The following is an 18,959-nucleotide window of genomic DNA, read 5'->3' on the forward strand; positions in this document are numbered from 1 at the left end:
AAGCTCTCTCTTTTGGATCTGTGTGGCCAGGCCGGCCGGTACCTTCGGGGCTCTCGGTAGGTCCTGACTTGCACCTAGCTTCACACTGCTGCATGCCCGCTGGCTTCAGGTTCTCCCCGCAGTCGCTGGACGGCTGCCCAGTGTGGGCCAAGCACTGGACGGAGCGCCTCTGCTGGCCAAGGCCGCACTGCGCGGAGCACTGGGGAGGGGGACAGGGCAGAGTCAGAGCTGCCCTGCAGTTCTTTAACCACACACAGGGGGCTGGGCCTGGCTTCTCCCCGGGCTGGAGCCTGGCCAATGGGTTTAACCCAACCCTTGATGGCTGCAGATTGCTGCTTCCAGCTGGCTACAGGGATTCCTATGCACGCAGCTGATCACTACAGGCTAGCTGCCTTTATAGGCCCGATCCAAGCCTACCGGCCCTCCCCCTGCAAACCCCTCAATAGCTGTTACGGTGGAGAGTCCAACCCTCCACCCCCACCCTGCCCTGCACTACAGAGCCCAGTTCTCGGTACGTTTGCTAATCCAGCCGCCCACCCCGCATCAGTAACTGGGGCACTGCCTAGGCCGCGGAGGCAGAGACGGCCTGCCTGTGCCTGAGTGGAGGGAAGCTCCATCAGCCGAGTTCCCTGGCTGGACATCCCTTACTGGTTGATAGCAGAGGGGTTAGAAGGCTGGACTCCTGGGCTCTCGGGGAAGGGGCTGGGATGCTAAGGGGGGGGGGGGGGAGACACCAGCCGTGCCCAGGTAAATAAGGGTCCCCTTTGGGAAGGGAAGAGGAGCAGACCGAAGGGCATTCTCCCCTTTATCTGCCCGGATCCCACCTGGCCACGGCTTGGGGGCTCCTCGTCCCACTTCTCCCCGTTGCAGGGAAGAAGCAGGTGCTGAAACTTCAGGGCTGAGTGGGAAGAAGGTGCCCAACTGACTCCAGGAGGGGGCCTTGTGGCTGGGACACGAGCCAGCCTGAACGCTCCACCTACCCCGGGGAAGGGGGGGCAGGGAGAGGGAGCCCCAAAGGTGGCAAAGGAGCGGCTCCGAGCTCGCACAGGGAGGCGTTTCATTTGCCCAGCCGGCTAGTCAGCACAGGGACCCCAGTGACTGGGTAAGAGACAAGGCTTGAGCCGCTGGAGTCCAAGGGGCATAGGCAGCAAACCCACGGAATGCTGCGTGCGCCAGCCAAGCAGGGACTCCAGCCAGGCCTAGGCAAGACTGGCACAGCCGACCAGGAGCCAACGCCCACCAGTGTGCTGATGACCACCGGAAGCAGAGCGCTGCCTGGCACGCAGCCCGGTGTCTGTCTGCGGCCTCCGAGGGCATGTCTACACGGCACGGCCGCGGCTGGCTTGGGCTGTGGGGCTGTTTAATTGCGGTGCAGATGCTGGGTTTGGGCTGGAGCCTGGGCTCTGGGACCCCACGAGGGGGGTGGGTCTCAGCCTGGACGCCTGCGTCTCGTCACTGCTATTTCGAGCCCCGCAGCCGGAAGTTATTTATTGCAGTGTAGACGTGCCCTAGGAGCCAAAGGGGGCCGTATGGATATAGCGGCGGGCAGACATTACTCTCAGGCGAACAGGTGCCTGCGGGCAAAGGGACTGGGGCGGGGCTGTTTGCTGCGGTCAGTCAGTGTCTGCCTGGCAGGCCTGGTACTTCAGCTTTTCCACACATGCTGCATTATTCAATTCCCTGTGGTGCAGCACCCCCTGGTGGTCCCACCTGGGAAATCGCCTGGGTTCCCCACCCCAAGGCTACCGAGTGGGCCGGGAACTCCTGGGACTCCGGCAGGAGATCATTCAGTACCTCTCCCCATTCGCCAGTCACCCACCGCGGGGGCGGGCAGCGTCGCAGGTTGCATCTCATGTTGATCGGGGGCTTGGTGTTCTCTGGGCACTGTGAGGTCGGCAGGGTCGTGCTGTGGTCGCCGCTTTTGCAAAGCACGAGGCGGTGGCGGAAACCAGGCCCACAACTCGGGGTGCACTGCAAAGGGCAGGCTCAGATTTAGGGTGCACAGGGAAGAAAAGATACACTGATCTCAGGGGGTATGGAGAAGAATCTCCCCATTCCCTCTCCACCCAAGGGCATACAAGGTAAAGGTCTGAGCAACAACAGGCCCCGTGTCCTGTGACACCCACGCATTTCAGCCTGCCAATGCCCAAGTGAAGAAGGCACCATGTCACCAAGATAATACTGAGTCCTGCCTTGAGTGCAGGGGACTGGACTAGATGACCTCTCAAGGTCCCTTCCAGTTCTATGATTCTAAGATCCCAACTTGGGGAGGCAACTATGGGTCATGCAGGTAACTTACAATGGCTGTGGGATCTCTTCCCTTAGCACAGCTGAGTTTGTGAGCTCAAGGCACTCCCATCCCGCTCAGCACTTCCTACCGGGCGCACCCCAGGCTCACGCATGACGTTACACAGAGCAGGCGGGGTCCTCAGCTGCTGGAACGCAATGTAGTCCCAACTGACTTCTGTGCAACGACGACAATCCACGGCTCAAGATCTGGCCCCGTCATTCTGTTTGGCACCTGCTGCATCTGATCGCTTCTCTGCAGGAAATACCACCCCTAATTCCCTCCTTCTGATCTCTCCAGTAACGCCAGAGAAAGCCAGTGGAAACTGAGAATTACCCCGGGCTAGTTTAAATACTGCAGTCAGGTCTCTCCAAGCTAAATTATCCCAGTTTGGCCGGGTCTCTCCTCTGCCGTGAGCACCTCCACTGAGATCGGCAGCAACATGGCCTAGAGGTTAGAGCAGCAGAGGCGTGGGATCAGGAGACTTGGCCTCTACTCCCCATCTGTCAGATGTGGGGAATGATGCCTGGCTAAAGGGCTTTGAGATTTCAGAAGAAAGGAGCTGTGTGTAGGGAGCCAGACCCTCAGCTGGTGTGGACGGGCACAGCGCCACTGAAGTCGATGGAGCTACACCGATTTACACCCACTAAGCATCTGGCCCAGTAACTGTCAAGCATTAGCGTCTTCGTGGCCTCTCCAAAGGCAGCAGCCTGACAACCGCTGAGCGGCTGCTGTGCGGAGGCCAGCACTCATCCCGCTGGCTAGAACGGGCTCACTGTTTCCTTGGGCTCCCCCATCTGGCTGTGCCCCAGGGGTGGCGCTTGTCTATTTAGAGTGGAAGCTCTCTGGGGCAGGGACTGTCCTGACCCTCCGTGCTAGCTTAGCTCTCAGAAGTCTGCTGTAACACTGGCTTGACATGTCAGCTAATGAAGCCCTAGGCTCGCCCCTCCCAGCTCAGAGGACGTCAGAACGTAGAACTGGAAAAGGTCCCGAGAAGGACAACCAAAATGATTCAGGGGATGGAACAGCTTCCGGATGAGGAGAGATGAATAAGACTGGGACTGTTCAGCTTGGAAAAGGGACGACTAAGGGGGGATAGGATCGAGGGCTATAAAATCCTGCCTGGGGTGGAGAAAGTGAATAAGCAAGTGTTATTTATTCCTTCTCATAACTAAGGCTGCGAGTCTGTCACGGAGGTCATGGATTCCGTGACTTTCCGTGACCTCCGTGACTTCTGCAGCAGCAGCAGTTGGGTGTGTGGGAGGGGGCTCAGGGCTAGGGGCAGGGGGTTGGCTGGTGCGGGGGGGCGTTTACCTTGGGGCGAGGGGCTCCCCGGCCCCCACTGGCATGGCCCTGCAGCTCCTCCTAAGCGGAGGGGCCAGGGGGCTCCACGAGCTGCCTGCGCCCACAGGCCCCGCCCCCACAGCTCCCATTGGCTGTGGTTCCCAGCCAATGGGAGCTGTGCAGCTGACGATTGTAGCAGGAGCAGCGCGTGGAGCCCCCTGGTCCCTCCGCTGCCTATGAGCTGCAGGGACATGCAGACTGGGTGGGGAGCCCCTGTCAGCCCCACCAATCTTTCCCCTCCCAGCACCCGTGGGGGTCCCAGGCTGTGTGCCACTGCCCCCCCAGCACCAGCGGGATCCTGGGCCACCTCCCCCAGCACCCAGGTGCCCCCGGACCGCCCCCCCAGAGCACCCACAGCCCCCGCCCAAATTTTAGTTAGGGGTATATAGTAAAAGTCATGGACAGGTCACGGGCCATGAATTTTTGTTTACTGCCTGCGACCTGTCCATGACTTTTACCAAAAATACCCGTGACTAAAACGCCGCCTTACTCATAACACAAGAACCAGGGGTCACCCAATGAAATGAAGGGGCAGCAGGTTTAAAACAAACAAAAGGAAGTATTTCTTCACACAACGCACAGTCAACCTGTGGAACTTGTTGCCAGGAATGTTTTGAAGGCCGACATTATAATGGGGTCCAAAAAAGAACTAGGTAAGTCCATCAATGGCTCTTAGCCAAGCTGGTCGGGGATGTAACCCCACGCTCTGTGTGTCCATAGCCTCTGACCGCCAGAAGCCGGGAATGGGCGACAGGGGATGGATCACTTGGTGATTCCCTGTTCTGTTCATTCCCTCTGGGGCACCTGGCACTGGCCACTTTTCAAACATAGGATACTGGGCGAGATGGACCATTGATCTGACCCAGTCTGGCCGTTCTGACGTTCTTAGGACCTAATGCAGCCTAAGCGTTCAGCGTGGGGCAGACACCGTGAAGTCACCCAGGTTCCCACCCAGTGGCAAAGCCCCATTAGGTCCCACCTAGTCCATCGCCCTGGTCAGTGCAGGACTGTGCCCTGCATGGGGCAGTACCCCTCCCCCAGTGGCACTGTAGGCCCTGGACAGCCTTGGCCTGCCCTAATGAATGGAGCGCAGCAGGGCCCAAGCTGTAAGGACCCAGTGGATTTCGAGAGCAAGGGGCCCTTACCTCTGACCAGTCCAGAGCGGCCCATTCTGGGGGGCACGTTTGGTTATTGCAGGGCTCGTGCATCTTGGGCCGGGGTTGGGCGCAGGAGCCATCGTCCAGGATTTTCTCCTCGGTGGCAGCGACCTTCCTCCGGCAGACGACGCTGCGGGTGCGGACGCCCTCGTTGCAGCTCCGGCTGCATTCGGACCAGTTCCCGATCACCCAGCTGGGAAAAGAGACAAGCGCTGGCAGCTAGGAGCGAGGCTTGACCGTGGGCAGCCGTTGTCGGAGCCCAGCACTAGAAGCCCGCAGCCCTGGGCTACATCTACACAGCCCGTGCAGCGAGCCTCCGAGCCCGGGGTGACGGACTTGGCTAGCACGGTGCTAGCCCTCTGAAAACAGCTGAGTAACCAGCGCTTTGAGGTTGTGACTCAGGCTGGAGCTCGGGTCCTGAAGCTACACAGCTACTTATACAAGTCCTGTAGCCTGAGGCTGTCACAGCACCCCCTGGGCTAAGAGGCTGGCTCCCACTGGCTGTGTACACACACCCCGAGTCCGCCCCGGCCTGGCATGGACTGGCTCTGCACCGGTCATTTAATCTCTGCATGTCTCCATTTCCCCACGTAGAGCGGGGACAGTGACACCGACTTGCGAGGCTGCGTCTGTGCATGTTTCTAAAGGGGACGCACAGAGAAATGGTGCTAATATTGCGGGGAGAGGGGCCCCTGTGGTGGGGGGGGAAAGAGGGGGCACAATGACTCTGGAGAAATGCCACTTTACAGATGAACCACACACTCTGTGAGCCCATCCCCTGCACTAGTCTAGTGGCTAAGGGCCCCGGACAGGGACTGGGGTTCTAGTCCTGGCTCTGCCACTGATCTTGGGCAAGTCACGGCCGCTCTGTGCCTCAGTTTCCGCCTCTGTAAAATGGGAACAATGCTATTGTCCTCCTTTGTGAAGCACTTTGAGGTGAAAAGCGTTGGATCTTATTATTAGTGACAGAGCGGAAAGATAACATAATACCACACCCTTGCCTTTCCTCTGGGGAGCCCAGTGGCGCCACACAGACTTTAGTGCCTTGCTGAGTATGATCATCACCCCCAGAGGTTAGATGTGACTCCACCCAGGAGCCTCTGGCCCTGTCTGGAACGGATCAGCCTTTCTCCCAGAGGGAAGAAAGACGGGGAACTGAGTCAGGGGAAGAAAAAAGATGGGGGAACCTGCTTTGCTGATTCAGGGAGACAGCAGGCACCAGATCCATTCTCCACCTCGATCCAGCCCTGCTTCTCCATCTGAGAACCCCACCGGTTGTTCCTCAGCCCAGCCGCCCCACGCCCTGTGATCTCCAGCAGCAGACACCCTTCCCAGCCCAGTGATCGCACTCACGTGGGCGGACATGGCTCAGTGTTGCATGGCCTCTGCTTCTCAGGTAATTTGGTTTCAGGGCTACAGAAATGGTTGAAGACTGTGGAGCTGTCGGCCTGTTTCCTGCATATGACGGACTGGACTTGGCTGCCTGCGGGGAAGGGGAAGGGAAGAGAGAAATAGCTCGACCCTGGGTCCAGAGTTTAGAACCGCTCAGCACGCCCCCTGCTGGCTAGTCAGCATGCGTGATGCACCGCCCAGCTGCTCACTCTGGGGCTACAGGAGGGCACAATCACTAGACAAGGATGCCCCTAAGTTTCTGTTTAAAGCCAAGTTTTCCATCATCTCTACAATCTACAACACCAGACAGGGTGGGCTGAAAACTGGTAGGTCAGGTCCCAGGGCAAAGTTTGTAGAGAAAATGTGAGAGCATTTGATCAAGGGGTTCCTGCACCCAGAAAAATAAACCGGTTTTGAAAGTTTTGTATCTCTTTTTTTGAGCAGGATTAGGGGAAAGCAGTGAGACGGCGAGGGGGAGGGGAAAGGGGGGCTGTCCTGCACTCCCCTTGCTGAGGACTGCTGCCCCATGCAAAACCAAGGCCCCTAACATCAAAGCTGAAAGATCGCTCAGCCTTGGTTTTGAAACTGCCTCCGTCTTCTTCTGAATATTTGCTCAGCCTCTCGCAGCCAGGTTCTGTAGACACCCCACAGAAACCACGGCTTCAACTCCCACCGGAACCAGCCCAAAGGATTCTGGGAAGCATCTGTCTGAGGCGGACCATTAGGCCAACCTCCTGCCTAACACACGCCCTTGAATTTCAAGTGTATCATTTCAACCCAGTGACCTTTATCAGCCACTCTTGGGGTCCAGCCAAAGAACAACGTCCAGGATAGGTGACAAGACCTGTTGTCCAGGCAGCCCTGTTGACTGACACTGAGTTGCAAGCGGTTGAGTGTGAGGTCCTAGTCTGAGAGCCCCGTTAGACCAACATGGCTCCCAAAGCAAGTCCGTGTGTGTGGCGTCTTGTGCCTGGAAGTCAAGGGAGTTGCCGAAACTACACCGCTACCCCAGCCAAAGTACAGTCAAACCTCTCACCCCCGGCACAGAGAGCTGAGCATTTGGTCCATGGGGTGTAGTGCCAGGAGTACTGGGTCAAGGAGCCTCGGGTGATGGGCGCGTTGAACTTGTACTGAATTCCCTGCAGCTCTGCCCGCACGAGAACCTGTGGAGAAAGGGGCTGTCAGTGCATTGGGGCCAACGTGCCATCAGAGCCGAGCGTGACCATGGGCCCGTCTCGTGCTGTGTCCCAGGACCCCCACCAGGCTCTCCAAGCTCTTCAAGGCTTCCCTTGCCTTCCCAGCTCTGAAACCACTGGGAGTCGACTCCGGCCCGGCACAGCAGGGCAGCACGGAGGCGTGAAGAGCAGTGATCAGGAGGGACCACAGAGCCAGGCCAGCCAAAGCCTGATTTCTTTCCAAAGCCTGGCTCTGTGGTGTAATGGACCCTCCGCTCCGGAGCAGGAATCTGAGAAGAATTTGGCCCCTATGGTGTCCCTGTACCACTGATTAGCGCTAACTCTGGTGCGTGTGTCTGGAAGGGGGCATAATCGATTGGGGTGGGTTAGCCGTGGCCAGGCAGGCAGGCCAGGGGGACAGAAAGGGCCGTTACCAACCATGACAATGAGAGTGGCATTGGTAGGTCCTAAGGCCTCCAGCGATTCGGGGTCGTCCTGAGATCTCCTGTAATGGAACGTCGTCCCAGCGACGTCAAAGCGCCTGGGCGGGTCGATGGAGAGCTTCCCGTTGATGAAATACTCATCGTTCTCCCCTTTCAGCGCTGGAAGGACAGGCAAGGAGAGGGTCCTCAGTGCGGAGGGGACTGCCAGCTATTTCCCAGCGTGCAGTGCTTCCCCCCACCGAGTTAACGGGCAAAGCTCGGAGGCTATCGATTCTCTTTGAAAGCAACTCTGTACATAGGCCCCCGGCCCCCTGAGCAGCTCTGCCATGGGAAACATGGGGCATGGCTTCTAATACACCCCTCACCCTAGTATCTGGGCACTGCGATTTCCTCCTCTTCCCCCCCCCCCCCGCGACACCATAACAATGCTTAGCCTGCCATCCAGTGCTCTTCAACCACTGTCACAAGGCGGGGAAGTACCATTGTCCCCATTTTACAGATTGAGAAACTGAGGTGCACGCAAATTAAGTGACTTGGTCAAGGCCAGGGGCAGAGCTGGGAACAGCCCCCCCCCGTCTCTGAATTCACAGTCTATGCCTGAGCCATTGGACCACACTAAAGATGCCATAGTGGGACAGGGCTTACCAGCCATCCTGGTGGCACTAGGGATGGTAACCAGGGCAACAGCTTAGCACATGCCACTTCATACGCCGGTAATGTAACGAACGGTGGCCACAGACTATACACAGAGACCCCAGCACTGCTGGGACCACACTCGAGATCTTCCAGGCCCGAAATGCAACTTCTAGAGCAGAGGTGGGCAAACTACGGCCCGTGGGCCACATTTGGCTGGCGGGACCCTCCTGCCCGTCCCCTGAGCTCCTGGCCCGGGAGGCTCGCCCCTGGCCCCTCCCCTGCAGCCTCAGCGCGCCCCACTGCCGGCGCAATGCTCTGGGCAGTGGGGCTGTGAGCTCCTGGGGCAGCGCAGCTGTAGAGCCCGGCCTGACCCGGTCTCTGTGCTGCATGGTGGCGGCAGCGCCCGGCTCCCCGCCAGCCACCGGTGCTCCAGGCAGTGCGGTAAGGGGGCAGGGAGCAGGGGGGGTTGGATAGAGGGCAGGGGAGTTTGGGGTTGTGGTCAGGGGTGTGGATAGGGGGCGGGGCAGTCAGAGGGTGGGGAACAGCGGGGTTGAATGGGGGCAGGGGTCCCAGGGGAGCAGTCAGGAAGGAGAGGGGGGGTTGGATGGGGCGGCGGGGGGCAGCCAGGGGTGGGGGTTCTGGGGGCAGTCAGGGGACAAGGAGCGGGGTGTGTGTGGATGGGGCAGGAGTCCCGGGGGGGGCCATCAGAGGGCGAGAAGCAGGGGGGAGGGGGGAGATAGGGGGCAGGGGCCGGGCCATGCCTGGCTGTTTGGGGAGGCACAGCCTCCCCTAACCAGACCTCCATACAATTTCCGAAACCCGATGCGGCCCTCAGGCCAAAAAAAGTTTGCCCGCCCCTGTTCTAGAGCCTGTGCTAAAGGAATGGCGAGTGAGCAGCTGGCTGTTGTAGTCGCAGAGGACGGTCACTAGAGGGAGACACGATCTCTCTCTCTCTCTCTCTCTCTCACACACACAAAGCCCGTGTGTTACACTAAGGCCCGCAGTTAAGTTTTTCACGGTTGCACACTTGTTGTTGTTAACGTGCTCTTTCCCACGATGCTTTGGGGCAGGCTGGATGGTCCCGCATTGGTGAGAAACGCAGGGGACACTCGTTCCCCTCCAGGCTGGAAATCTCACGCGCACAGCCCGGACGGGCAGGCCCTGCAGGGGACTGGCCGCAGGGAGAGATGCCGGCTGTTACTCCGGGGACAGAGGCAGGTTTGGGTCATGCCTTTCCACAGGTGTGATGGGCTCACAAGTGTCCCAGCCAGGCAGGCCCCATTAGAGGAGGATGTAAATTCCCAGCCTGCCCCTTAGCCAGGATCATTCCCGGTGACGTGGATGCACCAGCCAATCGTTTCTGATGGACTGGAAAGACTAGGGGAGCCCCGCTCTGTCCGATATCAGGGCAGGCCCTGAACCAGCACCAGGGAGCCGGCCCGAGGGGTCCCTTCCCCGGTCTGGCACCAGCGCAGGCCCTGTTAGCGAATGCTGCTCCCCCAGAACTGCAGGGAAACCCCAGCTTAAGGGAGCCCCCTCCCATGGGACCTCCGTGCAGGCTCTGGCATCTGCCGTGGCTCAAGGTGACCTGCCAGGTGAGGTGAGGTTTACATTCCCCTCCCTTCCTCTCCCCTTGCGGTAATGGCTGCCGATCGCTTGAGAAAAGCAACGAGGCAGAGTCTGGCTGGAAAGCCGAGCGAGGCGGCTGGTTTTGAACCCCCAGCCAAACACGCCGGCTCCGAGGGAAGTGCCAAGGAGCCGGGGCCAGCGCCGGGGCGTGGGGTTGGTGTCAGGTAATGTTGCTGAACGGAGGCGGAGCTGCGGCGAGACAGGGGGGCATCTACGCCACACACAAACACCCCACCGGCCCTGAAACAGCTCCCCCATCACGCCCTGCAAACCTCGGCAGGCACTGCGCCTTTGCCAGCCGCTGCCACCCCTGGGGAGGGGGAAAAGCTTTTCTCAGTGGTTAGCTCCGAGTGTCAAGAATACTTCCCCCTACTGCCCCTCAGGCTGGCACCTGGAACCCTCCGAGCACCCCCCCCCGGGGAGATCTGCCAGACAGGTCTTGCCCACACAGCACCCACAGAGAGGGGCGCCTTGGCACTGAACGGGCATGTAAGTGGGATTTCACTGGTGCTCCATCGTGACTCTCCCTGTCCCCCAGCATCACCCCTGGGCTGCAGACCCTGCTGTCTTCTCACCCAGGTAGTTGAGAGAGAGATTCAGCTCCCGGATATCAATGTGCACTGAGCCCTTGGGGATCCAGATCACTTCCTTGTAACCTGGAAGACAATCCCAGGGCGTGGGGTTAGCAGGGAAACCTGGCCATGCTGGGATCAGAGAGACTGCAGGGGGCAGCCTGGGGATGGGGGAGACCACCTGAGCCCAGCGCAACTTGGGTGGGGTGGGGGAGGAATCCTGAACCCCACCAAGGGAAATCAAGTTGAGGACCCCAGCATAGCCCAGAGGCATATCCAACCCCCAGTGCAGGGAGCCCACGGGCATATCCAACCCCCACCTCGGGGAGTCCATGGGTGTACCTGACATCCCCCACCCTGGGGAGCCCACAGGAGTACCCGACCCCCGCCACCCCACCCCAGGGAGCCCATGGGTGTATCCGACCCGCACATCTCCTGAGATAAAGGCACTGAACCAGAAGAAAATGAGCGGCAGGTAAATCAAGCCTCGCCGTGTCCCAGCTGGGCCGGACGCTCCTTACCCCCCTCGGGCAGGGACTGGTTGAAAATGCCTTCGATGGTCTCGCAGGTACTCCCGTCTCCCCCACACACGCGGCACTTGTCCTCCTTCAAGTCCGAGCCGAGGACGCGGTCGCAACCCACGTGCTGGAGGGAAAGAGCCCGGGGGATTATCTGCGTGCAGGGGGCGCTGGCCTCCAACTGACCGGCCCTCCTGACGGCCATTCTGGTATCAGGTGCGGGAGGGTTCAGACTTCCCCTTTGCCTCCATTTTACTCCTGCCCCTGCCCCTCACAGCCATGGGGGCTCAGCATGGCTCCCCTGTCTTTCTGCCACCCCTGGGGGATGGCAAGAGAAAGGGGCGTGAGCATGGGGCCCCAGGGTGAAATCTGCCTCTCCCCATCCATGCCCCGAGCGCCCAGGGGGAAGGGCTGAGCGTGTGTGTGGGGGATGCCATGATGGAATTCACCCTCCCTCCTGGGGGGGCGGAATTCCCCCCATACCTGCGAGAAGGCTCCTGGCACATGGAGCTTCGGGATCTCCCTCTCCAGGCCATTTGGGTACGAGGGGTGCCCCCTTTTCCCTTGCCCAGCCCGGCCACAGGTTTCATGCTGGCCCTCCACGGCTGGCTGGATTCACCCCCTGAAGCAAATGCCCCAGATCTCTATGGTCCTGCAACGGCTAATGCCGGCCCCAGGCGAGCGATGGGGCGACGCCAAGGCTCAGGTGGAGGAGCCCCTGCCACGTGCCGGCGCTGGCCTGGCTATCTGGAGGGCTTGGCTCATGAGAGGAGGCTCCATGCTCCTCCCTGCCTCTGGCCAGGCTGGGCCCTTCGCCCTTGCTGGGGCCTGGACCTCCCACTGTGGGCGCAGGGTCAGGCCAGCGCGTCTCCGGGCCCCGATGCTGAATGCTCATCGGCTGGAGGCGGAACGTGCAGCTGCCCCGAGGGAGGATGAGGAAGAGGGAGAAGGCGATGTTTTCAGAGGGTGGAAGGAGGAGACGCCATGTGCTTGTAATCAGCAGCCCCTATGTGACCGGCTGCTTCCTGCTAGGCTTCCACCGTGCTCTGGGGTCCTTCACAGCACAGGCCCCAGCAGCTGGAAGGGACAGGCTGGGCCTACCTCCAACTTCCCAGAGACTCCTCCTCACGTAGCAATGCCCCCTCAGATCCCGGAGGGACTCTCAGGCCCCTTCAGGTCCTTCAGACCTTCCCCAGAGCTCTTGAAGGCTTTGCTCGTCTCCTCAGGGCAGCGTGCGGCGCTACCTTCACGGCCACCCACTGGTGTGGGGGAAGCCTCAGGCCCTGAGCCTGTCCCACGGTAATGCTAAGCACTCACAGCGCCCTCCCGGGCAGGGGACGTTGGGGCTATTGCCCGCACTCCGCAGATGGGGAAACCGAGGCACGAGAGGTGGGCTGACCTGCTCCAGGTCACAAAGAGTCAGCAGCAGAGCTGGGGCCTGGGCCTTATGCTGAGTCCATGAGCCCCCAGGCAAGTGGGAGAGTAGCTGGCTCTGCTCTGCTCTCCCCACCGACAGCCAAGGCACACGAGAGGGGCCTCCAGAGCGCAGGAGAGGGTCTGAGTGTCGGCAGGGGAGCCCTCGCCTCATCCCAGCTCCCTCCCCAGCACCCCCCGACCTTGGCACTTACCTTGCACTCCCCGTTGACACAGATGTCATTGGAGTCCTGCCGGCAGGGCGTCCCGTCCACCACGGCCGCTGCCCGCTCCGTGTAGAAGTTGAAGCCCTCGGCCAGGCAGTTGAGAGAACAGGATTTCACACCTCCTGCAAGAGCAAAGGAGGCGGTTCCGGTTCCACCTGCTCCAGCGCAGCGACAGCCAGAGGAGCGATGGCGAGGGCCCTACCACATTCACGGCAGAGCCGCCGCCAGCAGCAGCGCAGAAGTAAGGCTGGCATAGGATGGCCCCGCCCTTCCTGGGCACCACCTTCAGAGCTGGGCACCCGGCAAACAACCGCCGCTCTCCGGCCGCCCAGCTCTGAAGGCAGCACAGAAGTAAGGGCGGCAATACCGCAACCCCCCTAAAATAACCTTGTGACCCCCTGCAACTCCCTTTTGGGTCAGGACCCCCAGTTTGAGAAGCGCTGGTCTCCCCCGTGAAATCTGTAGAGTGTAGGGTAAAAGCACCCCCTGGACCAGATTTCCACGGTCCGGGACGCGTTTTTCATGGTTGTGAATTTGGTAAGGTCCTAGTGATGGAGCTTCCCCCCCAGCCTCATGCCCTCCACTCTGTGCCCAGCCTAGGCTGCTCCGAGGGGTCAGGAGGCCCCACTGCCAGGCAGCAGGTTCAGAGCGGCATCAGGCCTGCTCACTAACTATCCTGTGGGGCTTTGGGGCAGAGACAGCCCCCCCGAGGGCGCCGTCTCCAGCACGCCTTCTGGGAGCAGCCACTCCGGCCTGACAGGCTCTTCTTCCTCCGGGCTCGTACCGCACAGCCCCCAGCTAAACCCCTGGCCACTGGACCAACCTGCCTACTCACAGGTGGGTCTGATGTACACCTCGGGGCTCAGAGGTGCTACACCCCCCCCCATAAGCCCCGCTGTAGGTCAAGCGCCAGAGAAAGGTGCGGACGGAGGGAGAGGTCCGGGTTCAAGATGGAGCCTTTCAGCCTGCTGAGAGCTTGGCGGGGAAGTAAAATCCTGATCTCCTGCCCACGCCACCCGCAGGCAGCCCAGCACAGACCCACCCCGGAGCTGGGTTAGCTCTGCCTCTGGCCAGCACAGGCCGGAGGTGAGCTGGAGGGCTGAATTCACACCCCGTGACCCCTGCCTGCCAGGGGTAGCCTCCCTAGGGTAGGCGGGCCTGAAACCTTCACAGGATGGGAGCCATGGAGCCAGGGGAGAAGATGGAGGGGGAGGTCAAAGGCAGAGCAGGGGTGATGCTCACCATTTTAGTTTCGAACGCTGCCCCCCTGCCCCGCTCCCCGCCTTGGTAAGAAGGCTGCACAGTCATGAGACCACCACCCAGTTCCATCCTCTTCAGCTACAGGTGCAGAAGGGCTCCGAAGGGCAGGGCAGGGCAGGGCAGGGCAGGGCAGGGCAGGGCAAGGATATTGGGCCATTCGCAATGGGGGGAAAAGCAGCTCAAAGGTGCTGCTTAGAAGGGAGGAGAGAGGGAATCCCAGGGGAAACAAATCCCACACTGTGGGGAGGGGTTCCCTTCCTAGCTCGCTCTCTTCAGGCCCCAGGGTGGAGGTCTTTAACTTCCCCTGGGGCGTGAGCCCAGACAGCCATCAGTGCGAAGTTCCTGGAGCAGGCCTCGTCTGTAGGGCAGGGGGTAGGAAAGGTGGGGTAGTTAAGAAGAACAAGATGGTGACATTCATCCCCATGGTGAACCATCAATATTTCTGAGCCCAACCTAGTTCTCATGGAAATCACTGGCAAAACTCCTATGGACCAGCAAAGGGAGCAGGACTGGGCCTGACGCAGACACTGTATCCTGTGTCATTTGACAAGATCTCAACCTTCAGGGATCGGCTGACCATCTGCCGGTGACTGGAAGGTTGTACCCTGTCTCCTACCAACTATGGTGCATTATGATTTCTCCTGCACCTTCTTCCGCAGCATTGGGACTGAGCAGGGTAACAGCAGGAGATCTGAGGGATTTTCCCATGAGAGTCAATTCTGGAAGAAATTGTGGCAGAAGAACTTTCATCCAGAGAACAAATTCTGAGCCAAGTGGCAAGGTTAGACCAGATGGACTGGCAGAACCCAGGACTGACTGGACCAGTGGCCTCACTCCTCTGGGAGTGCACGGAGCCAGGATGCTGGTCTAGACTACATGAGTGATCCTAAACAGCCTAGCAGGAAGTGGGAGATCAGCGAGAGGGACGAGCAGGTCCGATCTGTTTTGGAAGAAGGCTGCATATGGGACTAGACTGATGGCAGAAGCAGATTCCTAGTGTTTGGGGACAAAAAGAAGAGGCGCATAATGGCTAGAAAACAATTTCTCTCTCTCTCCCCCCCACGACTGGATCTGTGCTTGACGCGTTCACTCAGTATTGCAGTATCTTAAGGGAGGTCAGCAACATTTAGGAGACTCGGGCGGAGCGGCATCCCCCAGGGCTGGGACCCTGGGACCCTGGCAGCTTCCTCGTGGTACCAGCGATGTTCATGAGCCATTTGCTGGAGCTCTGAACCACCTAGCTTAGTGAGAACCTCAGCAACTGAAATCTGCAAGTCGTTATTGCACATCAAAGGGGCAGATGGAGGGAAGAGGCGGCCCAGCTGCGTCTGGGAGCCTGCAAGTTCAGTGAAAGCAGATGGAGGGGGAAGGAAGAGGGAAGTCAGACGTGGGGGACGTTAGAGGGGAGTTCAGTGAGCTCTGGGCAAAGCAGTTGAGAATGACAACGGGGCTAGGCACTTGGTGAAGGGGGCTGCGTTATCCCTGACTCTCTGAGAGCCAAGGACTATCACCTACCGAAACTCTTTTGCTTTGACCTCCCCTCTATCCTTGAAGGATGTTGAAAGATGCTGGACTGAGAGTGCTACAGTCAAATCGCAGGCCAGGAGCCATACACGCTTCTCCTTCATGCTCACCACAATGTGTCTCAACACTGGCTTGGGGGATCATTTTGAAAGGATTAGTAATATATTAAGAATATACCTATCTCATAGAACTGGAAGGGACCCTGAAAGGTCATCAAGTCCAGCCTCCAACCTTCACTAGCAGGACCAAGTACTGATTTTGCCCCAGATCCCTAAGTGGCCCCCCTCAAGGATTGAACTCACAGCTCTGGGTTTAGCAGGCTAATACTCAAACCACTGAGCTATCTCTCCTCCCCAAGGAGAGAGATTCCACGGCCCATTGAATCCTCAGCTTCCTGCCTGAACTCACCAGGAGTGGTGATAGACTGTCACACCGACTCCCATCCACTGGGCACTCCACTGAGGTCACCAACTCATTTCATGGAGGCCACCAAGCAGCCATCAGTGGGCAAGGCCTTTAGGTGGCTACGCCCCGTGGGTGGATTTGAACTTGTCACTTGAAGGTCAGAGGTTCAACGTCCCGCCCTTGAGACTGCTGGGCCTCTGCTGCTAGTTTAGTTCTCTTGGCTGCAGCATCCCAAAGCTCCTGTGTCCGAGAGCTCCTTTCCTGAGAGTCATCAGTGTACAAGACAAGTCTGCATCCTGTTACTCGCCATAGTTTAGTGCCAGCAGGTGGTGGCTTCCCACGAGGACAGGGACTAGTGATTTGGGCTAATTCAAGGGCTCAGTGGTTGCCCAGGCCGGACATGGCCACAGGAGCATCTTTGACTGGCCTTTACTGAATTTATTGTATACCCTTGTTTGTCTTACTCTTCTGACTTTCCAAACAAAACCACCCCAACCCTTGCAGCCGCTCCTCCGCCGGAACCTCATTCTCCTTCCATCCCCGAAGCTTCCCACCATTTCTGCCTCTTTACAATGAGGTGCCCCACGCTGCCTGCCCTACCAAGGGGAGGAGAAGTCTCTGATCTGTGGAACGATGTTGTATCTTAAATAATACAGCCGAACCCTGGGCTTTTCTGCCTGCCGCTGCTGTGTCTGGAGCACGCCTGTCATTGAACTACACAGAGATACTGAGAGGTGACAATTCAGAAGAGCCCATCAGTTTGTCCAAGCAGGTTAATTGCCCCTGGTGTTCTCTAGGTTAAATCCTGTCTGCCATCTTGCTTTAGAGCTGGTTATTTTCAGAGGTGTCACTCCTGCCCACCCCCAGCATCACCTCCTAGTGACAGACACAAAGTCAATCCTGCCTGTGGATCCTTCAGCCCCAGACAGAGCCACTCGCTTTCCTGTTGTATCCACGTCTTGAAGGGAGCCTCTCGTTTCTTCCATCACTTGACCATGGGACTGAATACGTAACAAGGTGGGACCGAGAAACAGCCAGAGACTCAGCGGGTCTCATTTCAGGACTCGCAAATGTTTCTTTAAACTGCTCCGCACACGCAACCCCCTTTCCCCTCCCCACTTCCCTTCCTTCCTTGTCTTGGTCTCCCCTGCAGGAGAAGTGAGACCTCCCGCCCCGTAAAGCAGCTAAATCATGACACAGCCTTGCTTCCTCCCCCTTCCCTGTCTCCTTCTCCATTTCAGCAGCTGTGGGGTCCTCTTGCCCTTTCCTATAATACTCGCTTATTGCTGCTGTCCTATGTTCAGCCTACAGCAGCCCAAACGCCTACAGCAGCGACCGGCCCAAAGCGTAACCATCACGGGCTCAAAAAAGCAGCCAACACGGAAAACGGGAATGAAAAATGTACTATGCCGAAGAGGGGAAAAAGGGATCAGGGGTTGGTGGCGTGAAGGCCAAATTCCTTCCTTTGCCCCGGCTTTGTTGCAGCACCTACAGGAATGGTGCAGGGCGTAAGAACTCGGGAGAGAGGGAGGGAAAAGCTGGCAGGTGTGAATCCAGCTCTGGGGGAGGCTCGGAGTTTCCTCCTTGGCTTCTCCACATTACAGCCCAGGAGGAGGTTTTTTTTATCTTTTCCTTAAATCCTTCAGAATTCAACCTTCTTTCCAAGTGAAATCAGCAAATAGAGAAAGCGAGCGAGCGAGACCTCCAGCTGAGGCCAGCACAGTCTGGCTCCTAGCAGGTCAATCAGGGGTAAATTCCCCTTAGGCTCACTTGCCGATGGAACACCAGCATCCTGTGTCATGTCTTGGCGGTGGCGATGTGCAAAGGGACGCCAGCCAGCGGGCAGGCAATCTGGCTGACCAGGCTAGTCCACTCAGGTGACTGTGAAATCCCAGGCCTCCCGGCCTTCTGCTAAATGTGCATGGCTTATTTATTTTATCTGATGGGAAAGTAAAACTGGAAACCGTTTGTTTTGATCGACTGGGTCGTAACCGGTTAGGCAAATTAACAACCCTTTTGCTCAGATCAATGGGCAAGATGCCCCAGTAGAAGGGAGCAAGCCGGCTTGGGACACTGCATGGGAGAGAAGGGGAGATCTGCTCACTGGGGTGAATTTTCCGGGATAAAATGGAACAGAAGATCCTACAGTGGATGTCTCTGCCCTTTCCCTGGCTGCTTGTACCAGCCACCCGCTATAGTTATATGCAAATACAAAGCAGCTAGTGTCAAGTTGTGCCACATCCCAAGAAGTTTGTCTTGTAGATAAGGGCAGCGGACAAGGAGTCAAATCATTGCCTCTATGTGTCTCCCCTCCTGCCCTTGGTCTGTCCTGTCTGTTTAGATGATGAGCTCCTTGGGGCAGGGGCTGTCTCTCACTCTGTGTCTGGGCAGCACCTGACACATGGGGCCCTGAATTAATTGGAAGCCACTGACACACGCAGAACAACAGTTCACCCCGGGACCACGATGCCTCCCCGTGGCTATGATGCATCCCCCTTTATGCCTCACACTCTGGGCCATCCCACGGTTCCCTATGGCTTGGGCTCCAGTGTGGAGGGATCACCTCCTTTACAAACCGACAGGCTGGAATGAAGTTGCTTGGTTGGGGGGGAGGGGGAAGGAAGAAGAGCTGCTTTGCTGAGAGGAAGCGCATCTCGGGTACCTCCTGGAGCCTGCTCCCTGCCAAAGCCCAGGATGGCCCAGGGTCTGAGAAATCTCTGTGAGTAGATGATGGTTTATTGGCACTTTCCCCTGGCCAGCTGTTTGGCGGGGGATTTGAGAAAGGCTTGCAGCTGGGAGAGCTTTTCTTTAATAAAAAAAAAAAAAAAAGAGTTTTAAGTGCAAGGGAAATGGAGAGAGAAACCTCCTCCCACACGGTTTTCTGCCTCACTCACTCATGGCCTCATCCAGAGCCCACTGAGGTCCCCGGCAGTCTTTCCGCTGACTCCAACGAGCCCCAATGCATGCTGCTCGGCGA

At 58.5% G+C, this 18,959-nt stretch overlaps 1 protein-coding gene across 1 annotated transcript in view; it reads right to left on the reverse strand.

Moving 5' to 3' along the window:
• ADAMTS10 (ADAM metallopeptidase with thrombospondin type 1 motif 10) overlaps nt 1-18,959 on the reverse strand; it is a 100,625-nt gene that overhangs the window by 2,551 nt on the left and 79,115 nt on the right. Inside the window, exons 16-24 of the mRNA XM_034755274.1 lie at nt 12,782-12,915; nt 11,157-11,280; nt 10,639-10,719; nt 7,794-7,957; nt 7,217-7,343; nt 6,142-6,271; nt 4,777-4,981; nt 1,795-1,971; nt 43-199 (exon numbers count right to left, since the gene is read on the reverse strand). Of these exons, the coding sequence (XP_034611165.1) occupies nt 43-199; nt 1,795-1,971; nt 4,777-4,981; nt 6,142-6,271; nt 7,217-7,343; nt 7,794-7,957; nt 10,639-10,719; nt 11,157-11,280; nt 12,782-12,915 (1,299 nt within the window). The remainder of the gene's footprint in view (nt 1-42; nt 200-1,794; nt 1,972-4,776; nt 4,982-6,141; nt 6,272-7,216; nt 7,344-7,793; nt 7,958-10,638; nt 10,720-11,156; nt 11,281-12,781; nt 12,916-18,959) is intronic.

This window comes from Trachemys scripta, chromosome 22 (assembly GCF_013100865.1).
Source record: "Trachemys scripta elegans isolate TJP31775 chromosome 22, CAS_Tse_1.0, whole genome shotgun sequence".
NCBI lineage: Eukaryota > Metazoa > Chordata > Testudines > Emydidae > Trachemys > Trachemys scripta.